Source organism: Raphanus sativus, unplaced genomic scaffold (genome assembly GCF_000801105.2).
Source record: "Raphanus sativus cultivar WK10039 unplaced genomic scaffold, ASM80110v3 Scaffold0147, whole genome shotgun sequence".
NCBI classification, from domain to species: Eukaryota; Viridiplantae; Streptophyta; class Magnoliopsida; order Brassicales; family Brassicaceae; genus Raphanus; species Raphanus sativus.
This window is the reverse complement of record NW_026615467.1, coordinates 27,571-44,361: the sequence shown is the minus strand read 5'-3', so window position 1 is coordinate 44,361 and position 16,791 is coordinate 27,571. Positions and strand designations below refer to the sequence as shown.

Genomic DNA, 16,791 nt, shown 5'->3' with positions numbered 1-16,791 from the left:
AAAACAAAGTGATCTCTAGAAAAGTGAGAAGTCGTTTTGATATGACAACTGCCTGAGTCTCTGGCTCTTATCATGCTAAACCCCACTATACGTAACTTTTTTTTTTTGAGATTCTTCAGCAAAATCACACCTAGATCATGGCACTCATGTATATCCACATATACTTAATTAAGAGTTACAGAAAATAAACATATACACAAGACTTTATGATTAAAAATACCAAAGTTAACCAAGGGCGGTAGTCTAGTTTGAATACTCAGAGAGAAAGAATTCATCCATGGGCTATACTTTTTTAAGGGATTAGTTTAGATCTTGTATAGGCCTCAGATATTCGTAGTTTAATAAAAAATGTCAATTTTCTTAAAGCTTATAAAATGTAACAAAACAAGACTCTAAAGAAGTTCTTAACTTTTTTCGAAAAAAGAAATAAATAATGAAAATAGGAAAGAGAGTGACTAGAAGTTCTTATTTTGTTGTAAAAACGGTTTTAAACTGTTGCTCAATAAAAAAAACTTTAGACCATGATGAGCTCCAATCTTTTAACTTGGGTTATTAGCTTCGAATAAGAGATGGTTCTTAACTTTTTTTAGATTTTAACTAAGAAAATTTAAGAACCGTCTCTTAAATAAGAGATATAAGAGTTATTTTTAGCTGAAAAGTGTAAAAAGTTAAAAAAAAATCAAATGAGTTAAAAATTCTGACTGAGATAAAGTAAAAGATGTTTTGATTGGTTTAGAAAAATAAAATGTAATAAGCTATTATAATATTAATATTTTTTTTTCTTTTCGATACTTTCCAGATTCTAACCGATGGAGCTGCTTATTTCATCTTGAAAAGTTTTTTGTTGAGTACTCATATCATATCTATTGGCAATGGAGGCTTCAATAACTATTCCAAAGGTTTGATTTATACATACTCTCTCCACATGAATATTATACATATACAAGCATCCATAAATTCATGAATTAATGATCCATTAATTACAATAATTAAAATACATCATAGATCGATACTGATGAGGCTATAGGACTTTTTGAAATAAAACTTTTGCGATGTGAGTTTGTAGATGATCACCGCATGAAGCAGAATAGTAAAAAGCCTTTGCTACATCGAGAAAGGTGATGTTGACATCACGGAATGTGTCAATCTCTGACAACACTAACTCAACCATTTGCTCCATCTCATTCTTCATTATTTTTATTGTCTTCTCCTTCTCATCGTTTCTCCTTGCCTGTATTAAGATAATTGCTCACTTAGGTTTCTCTATATTATACACATCTATTCGAGGTATGATCTGGTGATTATTCTTGCATCAGTAACATCGGATGGAACAATCGTTTTCAACTGATTATTTGCAGGCATGGTCCATAACACATGCAAAGAAGTTAATGACCTGGATATTAAATTTAATTAGAGGACAGAGTTTTTGGAAAAAAACATGAAATATATTGGTATATTCCTGTTCTTTCTTTTTTTTTTGTTGTAACACGTACGATTATATTAAACTAAAACGAGTTTAAGCGATTACAATAACAAGATAAAAACCAGAGAGATTCTCGATGGTTTGATGAACATCATGAAACAGAACACTAAAATAAGGGATAACAAAGCTAAAAAGGAGAGTCTTGCTCGTCGATTGGAGAACCGTATCGGATGTGTCCCTGAATAGGTTACTACCACAAGCATGAAATAGTCGAAACCGACATTGATTTGACCAAACGGCAAAGTTCGGGCGGAGGTGGAACGAGCATGGACAGCTCTAGCTCCCACATCGAAATTCTCTGAAGAGACTAGGTGAATCTCAACAGAAACTAAGAGTATGAAGGTCAAGGATTTGAAGCTGATGAACAAACAAGATGGACCTTCAAACTGAAAAGCGCCAGTGACAACTTTAGAGCTAATGAAAACTCTACTGACCTGTGATGGATGTAGTAATAGTGGCAATTTAAACGTAACATCACGGTTCTGGGCTAGGTGAACCCTTTGCACTGAGGCGCGACGGCAAACTGTGAACAGACATGATGCTTTGGAGGAGGAATGATGGCTCAAGTTTATGACAATCGGCACTTCTAAGCTCCATAAATTTTTTTGGTTCAGACCAAAGCATGTGTCACTTGAGTACCAACACCAACGGCTCTCGGAAGGGATTGGGGTGATGAGGCGATGCGTCGGAGGGAAGGCGATGCTCTTGACGATCAACCATGAGGGAGTGCGAACTGAGATCCAGCTGAGAAAGTAAATTCCGATATTACAGTATCGAGATCCATATTTCTCGTCAAGACCTGAGCTAAACCACAATCCCATTGCAACACTTTGAAAACTCAAATCAAGAGATCTTTGGGGGCTAATCTGCCTGAGATAATACATGACCAACATTTTACAGAGCTGAGATGGCCCCGAGATGGAACGGAGCGGAGGAGACGCTTCAGATACGCATAAACCCTCAGATCTGGCAAGTCCACACTTGGGATGAGTAGATCTGGTAGTTCTGCCTTTATATTCATGTTCTTTCTTCTTCCATGTTTTTATCCTTTTGCCATGGAAGTTTGTTTTTAATTAGGTTCACTACTTAGTATTAATCTTACATTTTTTTTTGCTAAATTGTAAATGTCATTAAGAAATTTAATGAAGATCTAGTTACAAGTGATTGAAACCAAGAATTTCTTTTCAGCCGATCATGTTTAAGGTTTATAAGGGGCCGCAAAAAGTTTTAAAAAAACCCAAATAACCTAAAGAATTAACATCAAATAACCAAACAATGGCTAGCTTGAAGTTAATATTACAATGTAGCACAAAGACAACCATCTTGAACTCCCATACCAAAGCGCTTCTTGTTCCACCGGTTTGAAACAGAGAACAAGAGAATAACCTGAAGGCAAGTTCGATCGAGCCACACCGAAGTGGCTCCTAGCAGGCATCGACGGAAACGCCTGATTCACACCTCGGAGCTCCGCTGGAGGAGGACGTCGACAAAACAAGCCTAAGTTAACACAGAAGAAAGCTAGAATGCAGACCTGCAACCACACCACTAAAGATGAAGAACACGGTCAAGCGCATACGGTAGTTTCAGGCCCTCAATCCGCTACACACAGAAGATGCGGCAGAGAGAGCAAGTTGCATAACAGCTATCTGTCGGGAGTTTTGAAAAGGGAATGAAGCACGGAAGGAGTACAAAACTCCTTGAAGCATGTAACCTGATGGCAAAAGAAAGCTTCGTCTCTTCAGCAAGAGATGTCAACATCGAGGGCTGTCCTCAAGACCTTAGTAGTAGACGATGAGAGGAGGGAGAGGAAGCCAACTCTTTGCTGAGGCACATCATGGAAGTCGTCGTTTGAGCTTAAAACATAGGTCCTCGGTGGTGCGTCTCACAACCACCCTTCACTCAGAGAGAGAGGAGGAGCTCTACACAGACCCTGAAACTAACCACTAGAATAGATCGACTGGGGCGAGACAGCAAAGTAGAGGCAAGGACGGCAGCTGACGCGTCGAAGCGTCTGGCGAATCTCGGATCTTAGATCTGACCTAAATCCAAGCGCAATCGACGACTAGGAGCAGATCCAAGGCGCCTAGAGCTATCACCTACCCATTTCGCCTCGCTGGTGGTCCAGAGGAAGCAAAGATCCTTTGATTCTAGTTTTATCCGGTGGAAGAAATTCTATCGAACCCAGACAGACTAAGCAAGGAGAAGAAACAAGGAGAAGGTAGCAGAGGATATAGACTATAAACAACTATCAAAAGAGGAGAGAGACCGACAGCTAGAAATGCCGTCGGTCGCCTGAAAGCGCAGAGATTACAGTGATCGCTTAAGGTTTACTGTTTTGAGAAGGAAAAACTAAAAAGAGAATTTCCAATTAATCTTACATTTCATTTCTAATGATATTAACTTTCTAGCAAACAAATGAAATGGATTGTTTTTTTTACCATGCACATGACTTCTGCAAACGTTAGATCGGTTATGAGTCTCATGACTATTTGATTGGCGTACTTTTTTCCAACACTGTAGTTTTAAAAGTAATACTAGATTATTACCCGCCCTTGAAAGGGCGGATATGTATTCATATTTATGTTTTTATTTGTATAATATTTTTCTTAAATGATTAATAAGAGATTTGAATTGGATTTTTCTTAAATTATCTAACATATGAAAATTTGAATTGGATTTGTTTTGTTTAGATTTACGATTTCATAACCGAATATATTTTAGATTTGGTAACAACAAATTAGTATAATTTTTGAGATTCCAAGTATATTCAGAACTGTAATTATCAATCAATATAATTGTTTACATTTTCATAATTTCCGGTGACATCAATTATAATTGTTTAAATTTTATCTTTTTAACGATTTAATACGATCAATTAGCCATAATAATCATTCTTAATTCTGTTTCTATTTTTTAAATCTGTATTTATTTTGAATTACAATGGAATATAGTTAGAAATATTTATTATATTTTGATTTAATTTTACTATCGATTTATGTTCTATTTTTAAAAATAGATCGAGTAACATGGTATCTTATGTAGGTATATCACCATATAAACATAAGGGGAAAGAAATGAGAAAGAGAAATATGTCTATTGATAGTGTCATCATCAATTAGTTAAAGAAATATGTCTATCAATATTAATAAGTTAGTCTTATGTCGATTTTGAATAAGACTTAGTTGAAGAAGTATAAGTCTATCAATGGATGCTGAGATGATTAACAGTAGTTGGAAAAAGTTTGAAACGCATAGGACAAATGCGAAACATATGTCGAGAAGAAGTATTGTATTGATATCTCCAATAAATGAGATATGCCAAGTATAGTTCTAAATTATCAATCTTACTTTAAAGCATCAATGGTTTTAATATATGATAACTGTTATTAGTAAATACTAAGGTATATATTTAATATTAGTAGATTAAGGATAAGTGGAAATAACAGAAATGTTAATTAATAGATAAGTTCCAACATTTTCAATAGGCCCAAAAAAATTATGCCAAGGTAATTTTCAAATAGGACTCTATTTTAATAGAGTAGATACTTTAAAGCATCGATGGTTTGAATATATGATAACTGTTATTAGTAAATACTAAGGTATATATTTAATATTAGTAGATTAAGGATAAGTGGAAATAACAGAAATGTTAATTAATAGATAAGTCCCAACATTTTCAATAGGCCCAAAAAAATTATGCCAAGGTAATTTTCAAATAGGACTCTATTTTAATAGAGTAGATGACAAATAAATTACTAACCTTTGAATATTGGGCAATATGATTGATCTGATTGATGATCTCTGAGAGACGAACAAAGTGCGGATGAGAAAAGAAGCTAGCTAAACCATTGTTCTTCATTAGAATTATCATCTTCACAATGAGCTCTCCTTCTCCTTCTTCTCCATGTAATTTCCATTTCTCCAGCCAATCTTCCCACTATAAATACGTTGAATAATTAGTCACACATGCAATTGTGTAATCTTCTACGTGTTTCCAAATATTATTGTTTTAGTGTTCAAAAACATTAGGAATTCCACTTATATACTGTTTTTCAACCACATACAGTAGGTACAATGTTTCTGAGACTCCAATTTATAAGTAAGTATTCAGTTATCAATTTCGTTCCAAACTTATAATTTTCATCAAGTGAGTTATTGTTTGAGGACAATATATTTATTTATTTCTTATGAATATTTTAACAAACAAACACGTATAATATATATATATATATATATATATATATATATGTGTGTGTGTGTGTGTGTATATGTAAACCTACTAATTAAGAACATGAGAGAGAGAACTTACCAACTGATAGATGAGATTTTTAACGTCACGCCCATCAGACATGAAGAGGTCGAAGGACATTTGATTCAAAGTTCCGATTAAGATTCCGACAAGCCGACCCGCCTGAACCGATCCTGGTCGGTCCAATATCATGTCCCTATAAATTTCAATCCCCATCAAGCATTTTAATAATATAAAAAAATCTGTCAGTCAACTGATTTTACTAGGGCTTTCATCTTGTTTTGACCTCTGTTAAGTTTTAAAATTTTTAAATCGGATACATAAAATAAAATAAAAAACACATGTATGTTAGTCCAGCTTAATTTTACTCGAGAAATAGTTAGAAATACCATAAATTAAATATCACTTTTTAAAATAACATCAATAAAAAAGTATACTAACATTTGGGTTTAAAGTTAGTTTAGTGATTATTGTTTAGGATTTAATATTAAAGAGTTGGGGTTGAATTTATAAAATGTTCTATAAATATTTTTTTAAATTAACTTAATTTTATTTTTTTCACAAAATTTTTGGTATTTATGAAAATAATCCTTCATCACTGGTGAATTTTAAAAAAAAAATATTATCAAATCTGTGGCATAATTGAAATTTTTCTTTTTACTTTGTTCGTTTGTTCATTTGTTGTATGGGAACTATAATTATTTAGAGCAATTACCTTCAAACTTCAAATATGAAATTTTATAAATTTCGAAATAAAATGTGTGTTTGAAGATGTTTTTACATGATTCAAATGTCTTTTTAATGTCACCGAGTTTCGCCAATAAAAAATTGACTTCTAGTTTTAACAAATAAGAAATCATGTTATATGTATGGCAAGAAATTAAATGACATATATAACAGTAACCATGTTGCTAGTATCTAGCACGGGTTCATATTAAAAACACTCTTTGTGGAAACAAATGTTTGATGTTTTGAATATTTCACATATATTAGAAACAATAAATATATTGTGTTGTTTTCTCACTTTCTGATTATACTATAATAAAGTTTCTTCACTCATTTTTATATATTTATTTAATATTTTAGTTATAAAATTAAGTTTATTAACTATACTCTAAAGTATCGATCTTTCAAATACAATATCAAAATATAAAATATCAATTATTCGTGTATGAAGGGAGCAAAAAGAAATAACGAAAATGTATAAAAAAGAGGAGTATTTTTTTTTGAAAGAGAAAAAGACAAGCGTTCTGAGAGCATCTTCGATGTATGTTTCTATATTTTCCTCTAAAATAGAAATCTCTATTATAGATATCGATTTGCTCCAATGTATACCTCTATAATAGAGTTTTTCTATTTTAGAGGAAAATATAGAGGAGTGTTACTTTTTGTCTCTATATTTAGAGGTAGAAATAGCATATCTCTATATTTTCCTCTATAAATAGAGAAACCTTATTATAGAAGCATATCTCTATATTTTCCTCTATAAATAGAGAAACCTTATTATAGAAGCATACATTGGAGAAAATCTCATCTATAGTAGAGATTTTCTATTTTAGAGGAAAATATAGAGATAAAAATAGAGGTGAGTTGGAGATAGTCTCATAGAAGAGTTTCAACACCTTCTGGTATACAAAAGAAAGAAGACAAGTGTTCTCATTTAAGAGTTTCAACAAAAAAGTTTCAGATATTCTTACAAGTATGTCAAGTTATGATTGGTTTTGTTTTGTTTTATGTTTTAACTTTAACTAAATTTTAACTCGTACGTCCGTGCAGATATTTTTTCATTTTATAAACGTATTTGATATTATTACAAACGTTTGAAATATATAATTTCTATTTTAGTATTATATATTATGTAACTCTATAATATTATTGGTTATATTTATTATTCATGTTATTAATATATAGTGATTTGTTTAATACATTTTGCTTTGTTATTAATTTTTATTACTTACTAATATATTTTAAAGTTATGTACAATAAAATAACAATATGAAATAATCAAATATATAACCTCTTTCAAAATATGTTTTTTTGTTTAATTTATACATTTTGCTATAATACATTAGTTAAAATTTATTTATTTATATTATAGAAAAATATGTTTAAGATAATTTATATTTACATGTTATGTGTTAAAAATATACTTTAACATATATTATTTTAGTATTTTACGGGAATTTATAAGAAACAATTTTTTTGTTTAATAATATAGCCCTGTTATTTTACATAGTAGCATTTATCATATTATTTTAGTAAATTTTATTGATATAAAATATTTTTGGATGTTTTGATATTAATTTTTCTTTTTATTTTTAATTAAGATTTCAAAATATTAGATTGCTTTAATTTTTAAAACATATATAGTTTGTTTTTCATGGTTATTTAATAAATTTATTCTTTATTATCTATGATTTTATCTTTTGTAAAATTCGAAATATCATCATTTTGAGTTTGAATATTTAGTTTCAAAATTTTATATTTTGTCACGAAAACTTTGAAAAATTACACTCGTATTCTTGAGTTTGGAAGATTACATGAATTTTGAATTTTTTTTGTTACTACATTCATACATTATTTTATAAAACAAATATTTTAATTTTGGTAATATTTTGAAACAATTTCTCAATAGTTAATGTTATAATTAAAATTTGATTTGTCATTAATATTTTAAATGAATTACTAAAATTTCATAGTTTTCTAATAACATATTTTTAAATAGTATATGACCTAAAGGTTATTATATACTATTATATTTTGTATATAAACATTTTAAAAAATATATTGTTGAGAGTTTCAAAATAAATAAAAAGATGATATATAGTTGTAGGTATAAAAGTTTAACATATGTTAATAATTTTATTTTTGTATAAAAATATTGTATATCTTAGAAATTTTAATCCATTTTAATTATGAGTGATAATTTATTTATGTGAAACAATTTAAAAAATAAAATTTACTAATTGACCTATTTAATATAATTATGTCATATTTAATTCATATAGCACTTCTATTTCTATATAATACAGAATATAAGTATAGAACTTATAAAATAGTATACAATTTTTTTTTCTTGTTTTTAATAAAATTTTAATTAAAATTGATTAATAACAATATTATATTACTAATTACGAAATTAAATAATATGTTATTTTATAAAAAAATTAGGTAATATTTTTTAAGATTTTTTATCAACAGATTTTGTTATAATTAAAAGAAATTAAAATATTATATTAATTTAAATAATCAAATATACCATATTAATTAATTTTGTAAATGGTCATATTATGACTTGTTCATGGTAGATAAAAATATGATCTTAAATTAATATATTAGATTAATAACTATATTATATTAAATTATTAATATTTTTATCTTTGAGATACTTTTATCTGTGCGTCATCAGTGAAACTGACAGTTCCTTTCTTTTTCCTAAAAAGTAGGTTGAATGGAATTTAATACGACATGGTTTTTTCCTGCCGCAAAACAAACAGTCTTTGACAAAACAAAACAAAACAGAATTAGAAAAACAAACAAACAGCCGTTATAGCCTTTAAAAAGGCCTAAACCAGTAGATTTATAAATTTACTACCAGCTCTAAAAAGTTTTATGGTGAAATATTTTATGGCAGAATAAAGTTAATTTAAGTTACTTAATCAGATTTTTTTTTTGAAAAAATACATAATCAAATTTTAAATTGCTATAAGTTCATCACTGAAATCAAATAAATTCAAGATACATACTCTAAAACACACAAAATTAGTTTTTGCTCCAAAGCTCGCATAACAAAAATTTTAAAGAGCAGAAGTTATTGTATTAAAATTCTTGTTTACTTTAAATAAGTTATAAAATATTATATTTAATTATTCTACTCCATTTTTAAGTTAGGAATACTCCATTTTTGTTATGTTGATAATAAATTAGTTATTAGCAGAATAATATAATTTTGAAACTAAAATGATATTTCATTATTATAAGAATTTCAGTTGAGGTATACACGAACTTTATATTATATATATAGTTAATTAGAACAATAATATGTAAATATGTTTCATAAGTGTAGTTTACCAGTCATTGAAATGTTGATCACTTCGTCGAGCATTGTGAAAATGATCGAATAAGCTTACTCTTGAATCAGAGGATTCCCCAAAAAAAGAAGAAATGGCTTTCACCAATACACTTGTTTTGGCCCACGCCATTCTCTCATCTGACCTCTCTGATTCAAAGATAGTCGCAGCCGCTAGGTAAAAGCACTCGAGAAGCTCGTTTCTGCTCACACCACACTCATTTAACCTATTTTCTTCATACCACCTGCGTACAATTTTTTTTACTTAATTATTTGATATACTGTATAGAGAAATAAGCAAATTAAATTTAAAGATAGATCGAAGACTTTAACTTGAACCGATGAATAACTTATCCTCAACTCACTAATCATATAATATATATAGTGTTTTGAAGGCATTATTATTGGAAAAGGCATTATTATTGGAAAAGGAAGAAGAGTAAATATACTATTACTTTTGGAAGGTTTCCCATTCGAGTTGATGCAGAGCTTGGCAATTGTTGTAGTCTTGTTTCGCTAATTCCAGATATTCATTATTATTCACATAAGGCATCCTACATTGTCCACCAACGTTAGTTGATCAACTAAACGTTAAAAGAACACTATACATGGTCACCTAGGTTGTCTTAATAAGCTAAAAGAGTAAAATGCCTATAATTGGCCATCTCATGCTTCCTTTTTAACAGTTACTGCAATGCATTTATTTTGAATTCATTGGACAATACAAATTATATAAATATATTTGAAAAATAAGAAGTACCTATAAAGGGTCTTGCCAATCCAGACGTCATTTTCTCCACCATATTGCTCAATATAGAATCTCGTCTCCACTCGAGGCAAGCTTGCGTACCATGGAATGTCTAACGCAAACCCAATCTAACATGCAAAATATTATATCAAAACCCGAAAACTAAGCACAAAAAGCCAAACATGGTTTGTAGTTTTCCATCTCCATCAAATGGCCCCAAAATGGCATGCAGTGCAAATGTAATGTTTTTGGAACCATTTATAATTTGTGTGTATTGTGGTCTTATATTAAATGTAATGTACCTCGCCAGGTAAGTCTTTCATTATAATCCATTTATCAATCAACTCGTCTTTGTCTTGTTTACGTTTCAGATACTTGGAAGAGAATTCTTTGGCATTTTTCAATATCTCTTCCTTTGGAAACGCCAATTGCGATGCCCGGTATAGATTGAAAATACCAGTCAACGCTTGGTTTGATTGCCCCGCAAAGCAGAAAAACTCTCCTTCTTTCTCAAAGTTCTTGAATACATCTAAAATTCAACTATTGTTAAAACTTTTACTTTGGTTAAAATGTGAAAATATATTACTAGAATTACTAATATTACCCGCTGAAACTTGGTATCCATGAAGTCTTAATAGCCTAAATGCCATGGCTGTGTCGTCGATGTCTTGGACATGGGAACATCTAGCCCAACAGATGCCTTTGTCAGTCCAATATCTGATATTTTATCATCATCAAGATTTAAGTAAAACTACGTACTTTGGTACACAAATGAAGTTAATACATAACGTTTTAAAACCTGTGTACATAGTCAAGACACTCTTTAATCTCTTCTTCAAAGTATCTCGATATTCCTAGCCGTTGTAGCCTATCCACGATCCATATGTGTTCGAAAAGATCCACAGGAAAAACGTTGGGAACTGAAAATTAAAATTAAACAAATGAATATGTAGATGTTGTAAGTGACCATATACACATGAATGCTAGTAGACAATATATATATATATATATATTATTACAAGTGGTTACTAGCAAACAACCTCCTCCATTGAAACGTTTTACGGCATTGCGCAAATACTTGAGACAGTTATTGTCTCGGGTCTGCATGAATGCGAAAGCGGTAGAGGAAGGAGAGAAGAGGAATGATCCGTTTTGACATTGAAGTTTCAAAAGCTTTTCCCAATCCAAATCACGCATGCCTTCCAAACTATGCAGCAATGTTGTTGGTATCTTGTGCATTACCTCTTTTGGTATCCTATAAAAAAAGTCTCAATTAATCAGATCTTATTCTATTCATATTACATGTGCAAGTGTACTAACGCATAACTCTTTTTTGGCATTAAGTGAAGTACACTGGACCCATATATATACTTTCTAATATAAAATAGAATATTGAATTGTATGTATATTTTTGGGCCTACCCAGCATACAAACCTTGTTAACTTTAGCTCTTTCTTGGCGTATATATCTTTCAAGACCGGAGTATCATACGGTACATCTATGTTTATTCCTCGCGCTATTTCAAGTAATGAAGGAAATGCTACTTCGAATCCAATTGGCATATGCTCATCGTCTTCTTCTTCTAGCTTTTCAATATTTTCTTGGATAAACGTGATTCCTGAATTAGTCAGTGATAATAATTAACATATATACTTCATAAAAATATAAAATTAGACATGTCAAATGATTTGAGTTGGGAATTACATATACAACTTCACATCATTATTTATAGGGAAAACATTCAAATTTTCAAAAAGATGTTCTAAATCATATCTATTATAAAACAGTGTATAAGCATGTATACTTTCTTTTTATCCCACTATAAAAAAAGTTAATTACTTTCTTTTATCCCACTATAAAAAAAAAAGTTTTAGTCATTTTAACATTTGCACCAAAAAAAAAGACAAGATTTAGTTCCATGTTTTTCTGAAATTTTATAACATATATACATAAGTGCATTACCTTTGTTGCATTGGTGAGGACAGAGATTCCATGATCTTAGAGCAACGATGCATGCAAGTGTGTTGATGAGACGATCATGATAATTGAAGAGATGTGCATCACCCCAAGATCCATCGGGGAGTTGATTATCAGCGATCCATTTCACGGCGGATGGAAATGCCGGAGTTTTATCTCCGGCGTCAATCAATGCAACCCAAGCTGTGTCGTATGCTGATATTGTAATTTCACCGTCACTTATGTTTCTCAATATCGATTTCACCCTCTTCACTGCTTCTTCGATTGCAATATTATTACTTCCAATGCCAATCTATAATTCAGATGCAAAAAATAAATAAAAAACAGCACATCTAATCACGAGAAGGATTGAATGTAAACATCTTATACAATATAAAAATAGTTTGATGTAAATAATATTTATGCATTTTTTCAAAGAAAATATAAAACTTTTTTTTGTAAAAGAAAATATAAAACTAATTTGTAAAAGATATATGTTCCAGGGGGAAATGTACCTGGGACGATAATTAAAATAAAATAAAAAGGTTTGTGAAATCAAAATTTAAAAATGTTTATTTTTTGAATTTTATTTTAAATATTCACCTGAGAAGCATCTTCTCTTTGAAGATGTTGCCACTGGATAAGAGGTAAATCATTTTGAATTTCCTGAGAATTATTGTATTCTGCACACAGAAGTATCAAACTTTTAACAGCGAAAATAAATAAATATGGACTTCAATATTATACTCAATGTTGAAAATAAGATTAGACCTTGAAGTGTTTCAAAAAAAAAATATAAGTGTTTCAAAAAAAAAAAAGATTAGACCTTGAATTGGAAGCTTTGAACAAGATATGGAGCTGCCTCTGGGTTTGCTTCTCGCCACAGTGAAAGGGGATCCTATCAAAAGAAGAAAAATATAAATTAGTAGTGATAAACAGTGAGTATAATTTGCTTTGCATACTACGTACAGAACGAAGAAAAATAAATTAATCATTAATATTATTTTGTCGTTAAAGAAACATTAGTAAATTAATCATTAATCATTAAATTAAATTACGTACATTTAAGAACCATTATTCTTAACCTTTTTCTTTGTTAAAAAAAAATCGGTTCTTAAATTCCGCTAAGAACTCCATCCCTAAACCCCCCCCCCCCCCCCCCCATTAATCATGTTCTTAGTGTGTTGGCAAATATAATACGATACGAGGTCAATCTATTCGCTAGTGAGTGCTAGATTCACTGAACATTTTTTTGTCAGCCTAGATTCTGATTCACACTTCTAGAACACATAATTTTTTAGTAACTTTTAATTTAATACAGGAAGATATTTATTTTTATTTATACATTTTAATTGGTTTATTTTTTATTTTCTGGTACTAATTTAAACTAATTTATTTATATTATAAATGAAATATATATTTTCTAATTTTAACTCAGTTAAACAGAGAAAATATATTTAGTTTTTATTTATGTGTGTTTTGTATTAATAAAATAAATTAAAATAGGTTTGTGAAATCAAAATTTAAAATGTTTATATTTCGGTGGAGACGATAATTTTATAAAATTTCATAACTTTGTATGGTAAAATAATAATATTTAAAAATTTAACCCATTATAAAAATTCTTCTGAGGTATATATTATTATTGGTTTAATAACTATATTATATAGATAATATATATTATTAATTTTATTTTAAAATAAAATAATATAGAAAATATGTAATCGTAAATTAATAAATATAAAAATATGTTTATAACCTTTTGCTATAATAAAATAAAATATATTATAACTACAAATATTGCAAAATATTATGAGTTAATTATTTTTATGATTAATTAATTAAATTCAAATTGATGTTATTATTTTAGTGAAAATATAATAAGTTTATAAATTTTTAATGCCACAAATTATATATAACAGGTCAACTAAAATTTAGTTTTATACAATGGTTATTCTTTGATAAAATATATTTGAACTTTAAATTTTTTGTGTAACAGTATATTAATCTTAATATAGACCTACTATTAATATTATATTTAGATTTAAATATTTTATTCTAATAAATATTTAATATATATTTTTTATTATTTTGCTTCATAATTTAAATTGATATATATATTTATATAGGTATTATTTAAGAAATAAGTTTTTTATATGTCGTTCTCAAATTAATTTTCATGATGGTTATTTGAAAGATAATCTTAATGAATTAAAACAAATCTAATTACTATTATTAAAAATAAATTTGAATTAATATTTTATTTGAATGAATTTTAATAAAATTATGAATTTTAGTTTATCTTTGTATTTTTGAAAACACATCTCAATTATATCATTTAAGAATTTAGTTTCCTATATATATTACTCACATTAATTTTTATGATGATTAATTATGGGAATACCTTTAATTCATTAAAGATATTACATTTAATTATTGTTATTAAATTATTTTTATTTTTATTTAATAGTTCCTGTTAACTAAATTTTAATTTAACTATTTAATAACATATATAACTAAATGGAAAAATTTACAAATGTTTAAATTTTTTTAATAATAATTATATATGTCGTAGAAAAATAAAGTTAACAAAACTAATCTTGATATTAAAAATAATAAATATATATAGACTTAAAATATAAATTATGCATATGAATATTCATTTTATATAAACATTTTATTCATTTTATACATATAAATTATGGGATACCTCAAAATATATTGAAAATAAAAATAGAATATTAGTTAATTCTTACAATTTATTTATTTTGTATGAGATTCAAAATATTATATTTATATTCTTGTAGTCAATATATATATATATTCGACAATCAAATAGACAGAATAAATTAAAGTGTAAATTGACTAAAAATTACATACAAGAATATAAATATAATATATTGTATGTATATATATTAAGTTATACATACAAAATCTTATTAAAATTAAAAATATGGTTGAATTTAGAGAAGTATATGCAATTTAATATATTCAAGATATTACATATGTAAATCAGGTGTTAATTCAAAATATAATATAGTTAATATAAATGAAAGAATTATTTAAATTTAAAGTAAAATATTAATCAATTATAATATACTTTTTTATATATACTTTTTGTCGTCTTTGATATTTTGTATATTTATATATGTTCAAATCACCTCGTACACATATATTAACATCTTTTCGAAAAAAAAAACAGAAATTCAAAATCAGACATTAATATTAAAATATGATTCAAAATACATTTGTAAAGTATTAAATATTAAAAATCTGTTGTCACTTACGATGATGAACATATCTCGCGCATGGGTACCGAGAGAACATGTTAACAGAGTCATCACTCTGTTTTTCTTTTCTTTTTGATAAAATTGCTCTGTTTTTTGTTTTGCATTGTTTAGTTATCTAGGGAAAACGGAACAAAAAATAGTATTTTCATCGAAAACACAACCAAAAAACGAATCATTTTTGAAGCCCACAAGAGAATTTCGTTTTACAGACAATAAAAAAAAAGTCTGTTTGTGTCTGACTATACAGATAGAGAAATCACTCACTTGCGATCTTAAGGAAATAAGGAGATATTGTTGTTTTAGTACTGAAAAAGTTGTTATTTTGAACAGAGTTAAGAGCACAGTATTGAAAAGACATGGTCTAGAAGCCTTTTGGTCTTCCTCTGTTCTATCCAAGTCTTTGTGAAGAAGAAAAAAATAAGTGATGAGAATCGAGAAACTAGAGAGAGAAAGATGGATATGAGGGAGAAAGGGAGAAGTTCTGATGTAATTATATAAGAACATAACCGACTTCTAGGTCTAAGCACAAATATTGTTACTCGGCTTACACGTGTTGTTCACCATGTATCTGTGTTGATTTTCAAGTATTCATGTTGCCAAGAGTATCTCCAATGTATTATTTTATTGTTTACTCCAAAATAAAGTTAAGTTTTGCTTAAATTGTATCATTTCATTTTCTATTCCAAATAGAATATTTCTAATATATTATATTTTATATTTATTTAAAAATTATAATATCACTTTTTACTTATACTATTTGCAAAACAGTAAATTTTCAATTTGTAACATTTCTATTAAATACAATATTAACCATAACTAAATTTTTATTATATAAATAAAACTACTCAACAATGTTTAAAAAGAAAATATTTATTACTTTAAAATTACATTACATTGCTTGAACACAATAATATATCAACTTATTGTGTGTATTTATACAATTTTAATGGATCCAGAGTTGTTTTACTGGATTATTAAGAAATTATCTTTGTTTTAA

At 28.2% G+C, this 16,791-nt stretch overlaps 1 protein-coding gene across 2 annotated transcripts; it reads right to left on the bottom strand.

Moving 5' to 3' along the window:
- Nucleotides 1–901: 901 nt before the first annotated feature.
- LOC130501278 (ent-copalyl diphosphate synthase, chloroplastic-like) lies at nt 902–16,263 on the bottom strand. 2 transcript variants are annotated; one of them, XM_056996170.1, is made up of 15 exons: nt 16,059–16,263; nt 13,331–13,402; nt 13,108–13,187; nt 12,511–12,817; nt 11,983–12,166; nt 11,589–11,803; nt 11,348–11,468; nt 11,153–11,265; nt 10,851–11,077; nt 10,561–10,676; nt 10,256–10,354; nt 9,803–10,045; nt 5,792–5,927; nt 5,243–5,419; nt 902–1,231 (listed from the first exon to the last, which is right to left on the bottom strand). In XM_056996170.1, exons 1-15 carry the CDS (start codon nt 16,150–16,152, stop codon nt 1,022–1,024), a joined length of 2,394 nt encoding a protein of 797 aa, XP_056852150.1. In that variant the 5' UTR covers nt 16,153–16,263; the 3' UTR covers nt 902–1,021. The 2 variants fall into 2 exon arrangements, with proteins under 2 accessions (XP_056852150.1, XP_056852151.1); XM_056996171.1 differs by having other exon boundaries at nt 15,792–16,189.
- Nucleotides 16,264–16,791: the final 528 nt, after the last annotated feature.

Excerpts from the sequence above, each read along its gene's own strand:
- LOC130501278 (XM_056996170.1), bottom strand. The coding sequence starts at position 16,152 with ATGTCTTTTCAATACTGTGCTCTTAACTCTGTTCAAAATAACAACTTT. Across the intron at positions 10,046-10,255 it reads GAATGGGAAACCTTCCAAAA|GTGGTATGAAGAAAATAGGT; the intron begins GTAATAGTATAT and ends AATTGTACGCAG. Across the intron at positions 1,232-5,242 it reads ATATTGCCCAATATTCAAAG|GCAAGGAGAAACGATGAGAA; the intron begins GTTAGTAATTTA and ends ATCTTAATACAG.